Source organism: Pygoscelis adeliae, unplaced genomic scaffold (genome assembly GCF_000699105.1).
Source record: "Pygoscelis adeliae isolate BGI_AS28 unplaced genomic scaffold, ASM69910v1 Scaffold4, whole genome shotgun sequence".
Lineage (NCBI taxonomy): Eukaryota > Metazoa > Chordata > Aves > Sphenisciformes > Spheniscidae > Pygoscelis > Pygoscelis adeliae.
In genome coordinates this window covers 5,995,966-6,009,294 of record NW_008824986.1, presented here as the reverse complement: position 1 = coordinate 6,009,294, position 13,329 = coordinate 5,995,966, and the positions used below count along the sequence as shown (strand labels likewise).

The 13,329-nt window shown below is 39.3% G+C and overlaps 1 protein-coding gene across 1 annotated transcript in view; it reads left to right on the top strand.

The window, feature by feature from the left end:
• INPP5A (inositol polyphosphate-5-phosphatase, 40kDa) overlaps window positions 1-13,329 on the top strand; it is a 206,103-nt gene that overhangs the window by 187,150 nt on the left and 5,624 nt on the right. The window contains exon 13 of the mRNA XM_009326002.1: window positions 11,364-11,475. Within this exon, the coding sequence (XP_009324277.1) occupies window positions 11,364-11,475 (112 nt within the window). The remainder of the gene's footprint in view (window positions 1-11,363; window positions 11,476-13,329) is intronic.

Sequence of the window (13,329 nt, the reverse complement as noted above, 5' to 3'; positions counted from 1 at the left end):
TCCCTGCATTGTTCTATTTGCCAAGTCTAGACAGCCATGGATAAAAGAAGAACATTCCTGTACAGCTGTCTTTTCACCTTTTGGTATTTAAAAGAGAACTGAAACTAAGCTGATGCCCTCCATAACAAGTTAATGCAATTCTTCCATGCTTTTTGATCCTTTGAGTGAGGATCCACCTTTGTTTACTCCCTCTGTTGGAAGGTGTGTCAAGTTGACTATCCATTCTGAAAGGCTGCATAAAAACACAGTGTAGCTAAACTAATATAACCTTATAGTCCTGGCTTAAATTACTAAAAGCCAGGACAGTCAATTCTGTAGTTCGAAAAGCTATTTTTCAAGGCTTTAGAGGTTTATAATGACCATTAAAATTTATTGCAGGTTGAAACTTGACATGAGAGGTTTCAAAACAAGAAGTAAAAAGCTTACTTCCCTTTGGTTCACAGCAAGATTTCAGAAGAAAAGCACCCTGTCAGGCTGTTGCATTAATATTTTCCTACCTGTACAGCATATCTACTTTGGGCTATTCATTTGGAATACAGCAGGCACAAGGTCAAAAAGAGAAAGTACAAAAGTAGAGGATGGTGTCACCCCATGGCCAACCATCCACCTGTAAGAGATCAGAGGTGTAAGGATCACCTGTAAGGAGCAGAGATCAGTTCTGCTCTCAGGGTTGCCTCTGCATTTCACAGGAAACAATCACTGGACAAAATATGAAAAGCAATTCTAGGAGTGGAGACCAGAGCCTTGGCATGGTTGATAAGATGGCAGGTGAATGAGGATTTTCAGAGTTACCATTTTGGCCTTAGTTGTGTATAAGTTAAAGTGAAGTTCTTTGGTTTTATCTAGCCATTAATCCACAATTTGACTTTATTTCTGCCCTTTCGAAACAGCGGTTCACTTTTAAGTTTTCAAACTAGTAAGCAATATGCAAATGGCATTTGTTGGATTTTACATAAATACATTAATATTTTAATCATTGATTTTGGTAGGTATAGATCATAATTATATATATAGTAATAGTTCTATGAGAATTTATAGTGTATTATAGTTATAAATTGAATTGGTAGCTATAAATGGAATGGTATGAAGGCAACACAGTAAATTCATGTTAATGTGTATGCAAGTGGGTTTCAGCAAGGTCTTGATAGACTCTGTGTTAGTGAATGTTAGCTTCAGGACTCTTTCCAGTCAACTTTGTATGTGGGAAGGATTCCAAAGCCACTTCTGAACTCTCCTACCAGCCACATCTAAAAATAGCATTTCTGCAGGCATACTTATGGAACTCAAAACAAAACAAAACAAAACAAAACTATTGTTCTTCTCCAGTGCAAAACTGTAATTTAGTTTAAGACCATATGTCTGCTTGATGTTATGCGAATTCTTCATCCTACCCTGCGTGACCATCCTGCTGCGGCGCAGAGGGAGTGGTGGTCAGGCAGTCACCCCTCAAAAACATTCAGAACAAAGCCTTGACTGAGCATAGCGCTTACAGCTTCTGCTTAATTTGCAAGGCTGTCGATTATCTCCTCTCTGTTCAGCGGGGCACTTAACATCTAGGCATTTTTCTAAATTCCTCTTCAATTCTGAGTTCCGTTTAATTCTTTAAATATATGCTTAAGTTGTATCAGCTTACCATCCTGTACAACCCATGCATCACAGAGAAGCATGCTAGTGATGCAATGAATGAACTTCCGAGGAAAAAAGTCTTAGCCTGCTAGCTCTCGAACTGTATGTGCTGAAGCTGTTTTACCCTGGGTCAGCAGCCTCTGCCCACAGGGGTTCCCCAGCACATTCTTGCACTTCACAGTCGGGATCACCAGAAGCCTGCCAAGGGAGGGGTGTCTGCAGAAAACGTAACCATCTCTCTCAGCCAGCAGGGAAAACAGTCGGAGTCGGTTGTTCCTCTCCCCAGTCAAGAGGTTAGCCTCTTCAAAGCCCACCCTTTTCCTCATTTGTCTTCCCTTGGGCTGAGAATAGGAGAAGTAACAAACCGCTCTGCCTTCAGCAACAGCAAATCCTTCCTCGATCCTCCTGAAATCTGCCAAAAGTGAAGGCAGGCTGGAAGAGGAATCACAGCTTAATAAGAAATCACAGGCTGCATTACAAGTCTGCTATCTTGACACAGAATATAAAGGCCCCTTCTAATGGAGTATTTTTCAGACATTATTCACCCATTCCTATACTCCTATATTTTGAGGCCTTTTACTTTATATAGTGAATATTCATGTTTTCATCTCATTACCCTTTGTAATCTAATGTAGCCCATAGCAACCTTAGCCATTGGAGACTAAATACAATTCAGAATTGTAAACTCTGTAAGCTCTGTCAGTCACGGGCTGAGCAGCCTGGCCGTGAGTAAACAGCAAGCCCAGTGTGAGGCTGGAAAAGAGTTTGTGGGAGTCAGCAATCATTGCAAAAGGCAGTAGGTGTGAAAAAAGAAGTAACGACATTATGGTCAGTCAATATACAGGTGGGCAATTGTTACCTTTATCACTGCTCTCCATTAATTATTATAATTATTCTTGTAGCTGTTGTATAGCAAAGATAGGAGCTGACTTTAGCAAGAGTTCACACCCACCTACAAGGTTTGCTTTCAGATAAGTCTGCATGCACAGTAATCTCATGTATTAATCATTCTCTTAAAGTGACCTATTCTTGTTTGTTGTTGCATTAGGCTGTCATGTAATTTACTGGTTGGACATATGTTTGTGTCTTAGATATCCTCCGTGTGATATTTTTCTCAAGCAGACCTTCTGCATTGGCAGTATCTTGGCTTTGACACCTCTCACCAGGACACAGGTTGAATCTCATTCACTCTTGGAAGAGTGTTTCTCCTTTGGAATTCTCTCTGGCTCTGGTCCCTTATTCTGCCAGAATCCTGTTTAGTCTATAATCTATTTATTCTCTACCCTTGTGTTTTGTCCCATGACCTTCTTTTATTCTAGTAGGTTGCACAATGATACATATATTTTTTTCTGGTCTAATTTGCACTAGAGAGTGAGCCAGTCCGCTCTGCATGAAGCAAAGACATTTTCAAATGCGCTCACTTGTTCCTTCCCTTCTGCAGAGATCTTCCAGAGAAGAACAGCTCTGCCTTTTGTACCCAGCCCTGTGGGTGCCATTGTACATATCCCAGTTGTTGCCCTTGGGTGCGAAATAGGAAGACAAGATGATGGTTTAGATTTCAAGAGGCTGCCTTTACTTACCAGTGTCTTCACCAGTTGCCCTGCGTGTTTTCAGGGTATACAAATCATCTGCTGCCAGGACTGGTGCAGTACTCCTGAAGCAAACAGGATTCCCATTTCTTAGAACATTACCTCAGTAACGCTCCTGGGACCTTTTGTCTCACAAAAGGGGGAGTTAGGCACTCAAAATAGCTTAAAAATTGTTAAATCCCTAGATGATTTTTATGCTTGCTTTATCAGTTACTTTTATAACACGTGATTTTTCTGCCAATGAAGAAGTATTTTCCACCAAATAGAAATACTTCATACTCATTCATGCACTGTAAAACACCTTCCAGGTATCAGTGAGGTATCTTAAATCACCAGTGGATCCCTCAGCCCCTGAGGAACAATTCCCACAGGACATTGTGTAGTTGTCCAGGTTCTTCCAGCATCTAAGGCTGGAGCACAGAAACAGCTTCCCAGCTGGAAGCAGAAAAGACAGCTGTCGTTTCCCCCAAAACAATTAGAATTTAATCATTAAAATGGTTTTCAGACAGCTCTTATCCCCATTTCTCTCCTCAGATAAAACCAGTACAGCTCTCACCATCATTCTCAATTAATTTCCAAATTAAAATAGGGTGTTTCTTTAATTTGGGAGGAACTGGATAGAATTACCCAAGTAAGCAGTTCCGTTTGTTTTAAGGAATTGTGGCAAAGGGAAAAAGAGGAAAATCAATGAAGTAAAAAAGTTTCAAGGACTGAGCATTCCTGTATGCCATGTGTAAAGTGAGGGTTACAAACCATGCTGCAAGCAGACAGTAAAGCAAATTCTAAACAGGTTATAGTCTTTGCTGTTAACCAGGCCACTCATTGTAATCTTGTCTGAAAGTGCTGTTGAAAAGCCTGGTAGTTTGGAACCTGAACCCTGTCCCACCTGTTGCCTCAGCTTTGCAGTAATTTTTTTTCCCAGTATTAGAATTTGTAAATTATAGCCCAAAAGTAACTTACTCTAAGCCAGGCACATTCCCAGAAAAGACATTTAGCTCAATCACAGTCACATATAGTAACATCAGACTGTTTTGCTGAAACAAGCCAGCACTGGGTCCTTCCCAACAAGCCAACATTATTCATCATTACGTTTATCCACCTGTAATAGTAGCGGTATTACATACATTTAGTGGAGTACAATATTATTGTTATTAAAGCAGTAGAGCACGTCATGCGTTGTCCACTCGCTGAGGCATTAGTATTGCTGAATAATCCTTTTTTGTTAGCTGGGCCTCTCCACGACACTCGTATTGAACAGCAGAGCATAGCATACCCGTTGCTATTAGCTGTGTGTCAGCCTCTCGCTCCTAGACAGGCGAACTACTCCACAAAGGGGCACTGACGGCCGGCAGGACGGTGCAAGCACTAGCACATGTTCACATTATCACCATGGTTTAGCCGCAGGATGTTCATAATCCGTGAGGGGAGATTTTCTCTATGGGGAGCATTCTGGGCGGAAAGTAAAGGGCCAGTTGTTGCTCGCTGGAAGAAGAAAGGGGCTCTGGGTTTCTTTTTTTTTTAACTGGAAAAGGTCCAGAGTTACACTGGTGATACAGAAATGTTAACTCTGAAGCATAGACACGTATTTTCCAAAGAAGTATGTTAAGCCAAAAAGCAATATGCCCGACATAAATCCATAAAAAAGATTCAGAGAAAAACACCGTGTCATTAACTTTCCTGTTTTGTGTTGTGCCCGGAGTTATGGCTTGAGTCCTGTTTACCCTTCTTACCCCTTGCTGCTGGATTGCCCGGGTGACCCCCCTTTTTATTGTCACCTTTGACTCTGATTGTTGGTGTGATCACCATGGTGTTAGTGTAGCCTTTGCAAGTAGCAGCTGTTTAACGCATTGTACTTTAACTACTGTGTTTGCAGGATTGTGTTTACCCTCCTGATTTGGCTTAAGTGAGATGCATATCATGGCCAGTTAGCTCGGCAGAGCATCATGAAGGCTTATTAGTATTTTGGTACATATGAAGCAGCTAATTTAATTCAAACAGCAGTGTGTCTTATTGCTTAGCTTTAACTATCTGCTGCCTAAGATGAGCATATGAAGACAAATTACATGGGGTCATTTGTTAGGAAGAGAACTAGGGAAACCAAATCCCCCTTTCAGATTCTGGGAAATATGAAATGGTAATTCAATTTGAAGGAAGAAACTAATGATCTGGAAGCTGACAAAAATTAGATGTCATACTTTGATTGGTCAAATGACATTTTATTGAAATCACACTCATGTACCAGCTCACTCTAATGCTGAGTTAGGACCTTGTCAATTAAAAATATCAAAATATTTTTATTTATATCTTTGGCCTTACAACTTTCGAAGCACCTAAAGCTTGAACTGGCAGTCTACATTCACTGTCCTTGATTCTGGTAAAAGCATCGTAGACAATCTGAAAGTGTGTCAGAGCTAAAGGTAAATTGGTCCAACATTTTCTTACAAAATATGAAAATAGTAAATAATTTTCTGATTAGAAGTGGTTGGGATTTTTCCTCTTTTGAAGTTCTCTCTCAGTATCATATATAAAGAGAAAGACTTAAAGGTGAGAGAACGTTTAGTAAATGTGAGGACTCATACCCAAGTTCAAAAATAAAATGGAGCAAATCAAAACTGTCTCAGCTCTTCTCATAAAAAGCTCAGTTTTCATCGATGCTTTATAATTCCATCCCATCTCAAATCTTTTGTATTAGAAACAATTCAGTGATATAAAATGTTGGGACCGTTAATAGATGAGAACAAGTGGTCTTTGAATAGGAGGCATTTCCACTCCCTGAAACATTGATAAAGTTTGCCTAGATTCCATATGAATCTAGGCATAGGATGCACAGTTTTTCAGAATGACCTTTATTGTACTAAAAAAGATTACATAGCTTAATTTTTCCCCGCTTTTGCCTAGTGGGTGTTGTCACACTACTGGAAATGTCTTGACCATAGAAAGCAGAATCCCTACAGCAACACCAAAACACATTATCAGCAGCAGGACATACTCACTGTGTTCACTACGTGCAAAAGTGAGCTGGAAAACAGAACTGCGTGAGAGACAGCTTTTAAAGGTAGTAACACTCCAAAGCGAATTAATTGTTTCCTGTTAGAAAGTACATTTCACCCATCTCAGTAACACATTTTATCCCTTCTTACACAAGAGAAGAGTTCATTAGGAGCATTTTTCCTGTCTGGAAATGCCAGTTAAGGAGACATTTATATACACAGTATTGTTGGCTTGTGTTTCGAGTTAAGGCGCTGCTGACAGGATGGTTTATGATGTCAGAAGACTTTTCACCCTGCAGTAAGTATTTCTGTAAAGGTGTCTAATCATCTTTGACAATACCTGTCAACGGCAGTAGTGCAGAAATATTACTGACGCTCTTAATGGTTTATTTTCCCCAAACAATTGCCAAGTAGCTCTCATCCTTATTAACTGTAATTCCAGTAGTTCATTGGACAGCCTGTTCCTTATTAACAGAGTTAGTTAACAATTCCTCAAAATGTTTGGTTAAATTTTGACAACATTGAGCATTATATTAATAATAATACTTTAGTTAGTACCTTTTGGAAGTTTTATTTAGAAAACCCACCTGACAATAATCCTTCTGGTTAAATAAAATGAGTGTAAATGAAAGAAAAGTTTGTGAAACAAGGTAGAAAAGAAGGTAGAAGGAACATCTTGAGAAAAAATAAATCCTGAACAACTGGAGATAAATCGTACAAGCTTCTCGCATGGATGCTCCAGCTCCAGAACTGCCTGTCTCTTTGCATAACTCTACTGGGTGGCATACACAGAGAGTAACAGGCTGGTTTGGCTATTAGTTATTCAGCTAACATGGGTGGTTAAAGTCCTAAATTTCAAATTTGCCACTGTTTTAAACAGGGCAGAAAAGTTGTTCCACATGGAATTCCTCATTTCTCCATTTGTGTTTTTAAATATATATAATATAGTTTGTGTAAAAAAAAGTCAGTAACCATACTGAATACTAAAGTTAGGAAGTGTGTATAGTCTTATCTTAGCACCTGTATGTGTTAGCATTATATCTATTTATCATTTATATTTCAGTGGTACCTAGAGGCCTTTACTGTTATGTCATCAATTTTACATGAGCACTCACTATTCATCCTCAAGATCACTGTTTTCTGTACATTGCACAAGATAGATTGTGATTGAGGCAGAATGCTACTGAAAGAAAAAAAAAAGACATTCTTTCCTGTCTAGTCATGGGACTGAGAGAGCTCGTTCTCCCTTTTTCTCTGCCACAGTCACAGTTCTGATGGTCAAGACTAATAATGCATGCACAGAAAGGTGGCATGATGATCTCCTTCTGGGAGATTAATACTGGAATTTTAACGTTTGATTATTTGGTGTAGAGTCCTTAAAATTATTTTTATCAAATCTGCAGTTGTTTTTATCAAGCCTGTAATTGTTTGTACAATTCATAGATCAGAAAATCTGTTAACTAGAATTACTGAGTTTTGAATTAAGAACTGTGAGTTCCTTACTTGCCTGGGACAGGTGTGTTAAAAGAGGCTGGAGATGTCAGCAAAACAAAGCTATTTTAAAACAAAGCACTTGATAGTAGACAATTTTATGCGTAATGTCTTTTGGAAGATGCGTATTACAAGAATAGTTCTGCTTTTTACATGCACACAAATTTAAATGTATGTTATTCTTTAAAAGAGACTATTTATGCTTTATTTCAAAGAAGCAGGTGAGAAGTGGTGTTGAAAGGAAGGAAAAGAGGAGATAAATTGTGAAGCCACCCTAGAGAGAACAAAAAGTTAATAGTCAAATAGAAGTGTCTGTTAGCACACTTGTATCTTGGTTAGCCCATTGAAGTCGGTGGAAATAATTTCCAGTTTCTTGAGTACCATCTTGAGTCTGTGCGATCTGGGCAGTTGCTGTATTGGAAGAAGCAAAATGAGTGTCGTGACTTCATGTCCTGCTTTTTCTGAAACACGTGCTCTCCTGTTAGCTATCCTGTTGGGCACTCTGCAGCCTTCACGGTTCTGGGGCCAAGTTTGCCAACTTCAGGAGATGTGTGTTTGCAGGGGGTGCTGGAGCACACCCAAAGGCTGCATTCTGGTGACAGATTTTGCATGCAAGATTGAAATTGAGAGTTGTTGTGTGGCAGTTCTGAGCCTTTGGGCGTTTTCCTTGTGTCTTTGATTTTTGCAACATCTTTCTGTTATGGCAGCACCAGAATCATCAGCCTGGTTTCCTGAAATACTTATGCATCTGTCTGTCTCCTCTTTCGATTGCTTCTATTGACTGGTTTTAAATCCTGTCAGCTGGTGGGAAGGCAGCTGAACGAGGTAACATCATGTAAGACACCAGAGTACCCATACGGGAGAAAACCCTTATAGATGCTCCAACCAAGTAAAAGCTTCAGAGTTCACAAGCAGATGATTCAATTCTGGAAGCAGTCGCACTATTTTCATTCCCCTGTTCATTTAACTACAGAACAGGATGATGGAGGCAACTATTGGCGTGTATGTTGTTTGAAAAGTTTTATTCTGTAATAGTATACATTCAGCAGTATGTTTCATGAAAATTTCTTCAGTGACAGTCTTATTCCAGAAACCTCTAATAGAACTTCTATTTGCAAAAATCTATTTAAGATAAATGGCATATAATAAACCAAACTATCCTGTCCCCAAAACCTGTTAAGTCACACAAAAGAATCCTTCCCAGCAATTTTGAGTCATATTTAGCTATGATCACTTTTTAAACCCACCTACAAAAGAAGCCTGCTTACTCCAAAGTGTGTGTGACCCTTCTAGAGCATGAAGGAGGAGAGCAAATAGTTTTCCTTATTTTTGGGGGGTGTATCTAGTTACGATTTTTTATTGTGTCTATGTCAGCATTTCACTGAAAGTGAGACTTGCACAAGCCAAAGAGGCGGTGGTGGGGAGGGAGAAGCCTTATTCATTAGAGTGCAGCAAGACAGAATGCTTCCACACTTCTGGCCTGAAGGAAGGATGCTGCCTTATAAAAAGAAGAGCTTGCCCCACTTTATTGTATTAAATTATTACCTACAGATCATTTTGTCTGGATAACTTTTGCAGCATTTATTTTCATCTCTGTCCCAGCCATTAGAAATCCGATTTGTCAAAGATATTTGTAAACTACAGTAACTTCTTGACTGGGTGATCAGCGCTAAAGACCTTGAAAAATTGGCAGAAGTTTTCACCCTGTGAAAATGTTAAGATCAATAAAGCAAATTGATAAATACCATTTCACAGAATATAGGCTCTCAGATGAAATGCTCTAACACATAGCAGTAACAGATCATTCCAGGTACAGAACATCATGCTTTCAAAGCCATACAGTTAATGCTGTAAAAGGAAGGATTATATGAAATGTGATTGATTCTTACACCTTATGTCATAAAAAGTAGCTTCAGTTTTGTGGGGTTCTCAAGTAACTAAAGTAAGAGGTTACCAGAAAAAGTCAAGCCTTAAATTGCAGACAAAGAGCTTCTACTACCAATAGTATTACATCATCAAAATATTTCACAGACACTCAGAAATAAGCTGTACTTCTGTATGGCAGTGAAGCAGCAAATTGAATTCTCATAATATGTTTTGAAAATGAGTCTTGTTAGGTTTGATGAGGTGGAAAAGGTACTGAGATCACTGGTTTGTTCCAATACGTTCAGTACGCTTTTCTTGGATGTTTGCCATGGCTAATCTTTTTAATGGCAGTGTAGCTTGTAAACCCATTTGGTAGAAAGCTATATGTCTCAGTTTCAGAGCATCACACCAAGTAGGGTGGTAAATAAGTTTCTCTTCAAGCATGCAAGCCCTTTTGTTACAATACCAGAAATTTTATTTTAACACACATATCATGAAAACTTCAGTATTTCCTTTATGAATTCAGTGATGAGCAGAATAAAATGCAAATGTCATTTTAAATACACCCACACATACATATGTAGATAATATGCACCAGCCTTCTGTGGTTTTTTTAAAGACGTTTATCAAGGACAAACTTCAATTCATTCAAGCCCAATATTCAAGAAATTGAGCCTGTCACAAACCCTCTGGATTTCTCCAAAACCTCTCTTTGGCTACTTACTCATGCTATTTTGGAAATGGTCTGGGAAAACAGTGGGCCTTACAGCATGATGAGACATCATCAAATTCAAAGTTCTATTGTATTAAACTAGTGAGAACATTTGGATAAAAGGAGGAAAACTTTGGCCTCAACCTCCTGACAGTTGAACCAGAGGTTGCCGCTTCAGGTGCTTTACACGACTTCAGCCTGTGGGCTCACACAGGCATGTTGAGCTAAATTATTTTAGGCTGTTCTGTAGGTTAAAATAAACACTTTCTGTTGCCTTTTAAAGCTAAGTTAGAATACACTGGAGATCCCATAGCACATTTATAATGACCCCACGGCATAACTACCATTTAATCAGCTTCTATTCCAGATGTCTTTACAAAATAATTTACTTTTTGTTAACACGATTTCATATAAAGGTACAGAATCTTATGTAGTCAGCATCATTTTCCTTAAATGACATTCCTAGTTCCTTGGTTCTGAAGAAATCCCCTGAAAAGCCTGCTTTCTTGTCATAGCTTCCTTTCTGTCAGCCTTAGAGAATCCGTACAGGTGGGGTTTGTGTACAGCTGCAGAGATCCCAGTGCTCTGAACTCTTGTTTTCTGTTAAATTATTCCTGGATAGTTCTCCTTGAGAGACTCATGCAAAGAAATCCCATGAGATGAACCTTTTTTTCCCCAGGTTTCGTTTTTCATCTTCTGCCTATTCATTTTCCATAGTCATAGCCAACAGCCTACTCCATACTTGAGTTGTTGTTGAGCTGATTTTCCATACTTTCACATAGATCAATAGCCTGCTGTCTTTAAACACTCTCACGTGCAAAAATGCAAGGTAGGAGGTGAGAGTTTTGAAACTGTATGTGTCTTAACATGTTGGCCTTCAGTAGGATTGTAGATATGGGAAGAGAAATAGAGAAAGAGCACATGAGAAAGAAAGGGGGAAGAGAAAAGAAAGACAAATAAGTATGAGAGGTGTCTAAAAAAGCTGCTTTTTGCCAGTTAAATTTTTTAATTAGTGTGGTCATTTGAGCCAGAGGTTTCAGGCTGCTTTGCAAAAAGTTGCTGATGATTGTGATTGTGATTTATTTGCAGTTATCCATACAGCGAGGACTCTAGCCAGGGAAAACAGTACATGAATACGAGATGTCCAGCCTGGTGCGACAGAATCCTGATGTCCCACTCAGCCAAGGAGCTCATTCTGAAAGTAAGTACGGACCTCCAGCCACCCCGCTGTCTTCGCGTTGTGTTTATCTTCGACAAAGGTAGGTAGGGCTGATAGACTTCTGCTTGTCCTTGAATTTTCACTTGCCTGTAGCAAACGCTCGCCAAGCTGGAGACAGCATATCATGGCTATAATAAACTGTTACTCCTCTAGTGCTTTCCACCCAAGAATGTGGATTTGTCCCAGTTAACCCGTTGGCAGTTACCAAAGCACAAGCTTTCACAAACGCTTCTTTCGGTATCTGAGCTGCCAACACTGGCTGCCTGTTGTCTCTCCTGTGCTGCTGCTGTACTTGTCAGTGCTGTACTGGGATGTTTGTGAACCAGACTGGGAAACTCTGCCTGCTTTAAAAAAGAGTAACAAAAAATAAAAAACCTTCATCAGTCTCCCAATCCAATCCACTATACAGTAACATAAGTAACAGTACTGCCCTTACTAAGGATGCAGCACAGGTGCAGACAGAAGTAAGTAGGAGTAGCTGCTGACTGAGGAGTAACGCTTTCAAAAGAAAAACCTGTATAGCAACAGCTTGAGGTACCCGAGTTAGAAGCGTGGTAGATTTACGTTCCCTCTGTTGCTGATGGTGAGAACTGGATTTCCCAAGAATATGTCAGATCCTAGATGGGCCAAATCTCCTATCACTGTCCCCTGAATGAAGACAGAGTCTCCAGCAGGTAGGCTCCTAACTTTGGTACACCAATTAAGTGCCTAAATTTAGACATTCCATTAGAGCTTTAAAAATACAATTGTGCACTATTTTTAGAACATATAGTTCCTCTTGGGGTTTTAGTGTATAGAGGTAAGGTAAACTTGGTGATGCTCTATCCAAGGTTAAATGACCTAAATATAGTTCAGGAGCCTTCGAATTTTGCTTTTCTCTCGTTTTCTCTCTCTCCTCCTTGCTCCACTCTGCTCTCCTCCTTTCCTTGGAAACACTGAACCAGGTCAGCCGGTTACCTATGCCAACTTACACTGCCTCTGTTTTTTCCTGTGTGCTTGTTCCTGGCGACTGGAGACCTGTCTTGTTTATGCTGGCTATCAATTGTTCTAAAGGACCAAGAACACATCAGGAAATTGGTGTATGGTATAAGGAGATCTCACCCATGCCTTTCTGCTCTGAGCTAAATTTTCCCTGCTGTGCTAGGCGTGGCCATGAGTGCGATGCAAGAATGAACGTGCTGTGACTTTTCAGCACTGTTGCATTGAGGTTATCTTGCTGACCAGACTGTATGACTCTCTCATACATAACAGACTTACCAAACCCAAAATTGCCCAAAGTCATGTGTCTGTCTGTATGTTCCTGTATAACTAATACAGTTTAATGGGAGTGAATTGCATAAAATAATCTTTGCAAATAAATCCGCATTCTACAGCTTCATGGCTTTTTTTTTTTCTGTTTAAATTAATGAATCCCTTGAAACTTGCTTTCCTGAAGTTTATAACCTTCCGTTTCTCTCTCTCATCGGGGTTATTTATCTCATGATTAGACTGTTTGCTTTGCAGTATATAACTCACTGAAAGGCTGAGAACATGTTTTCCATAGCTACTCAAATTTCAATTCGATGTACTTCCTCACACATTTTAATGTGTAATAAGTGTCTGCGTGATATCTTGAAGTTTCGCCCAAAATTTTAGACAATGCATATACTGCAGTATTTAATAAAAAAAATTTGTGAAGCTAAGAGGAATACAGGCTTCTAGTAAAATAGTAATGTCAAAATCAATGTTATTTAATCTTCTTATACAGAAATATCATATGAAAAAGTGAGACTTTACCCAAAATATCACAGATAGTACTTGGCACCCATGAAATTCCTAAAGAACAAAGGATTAAAA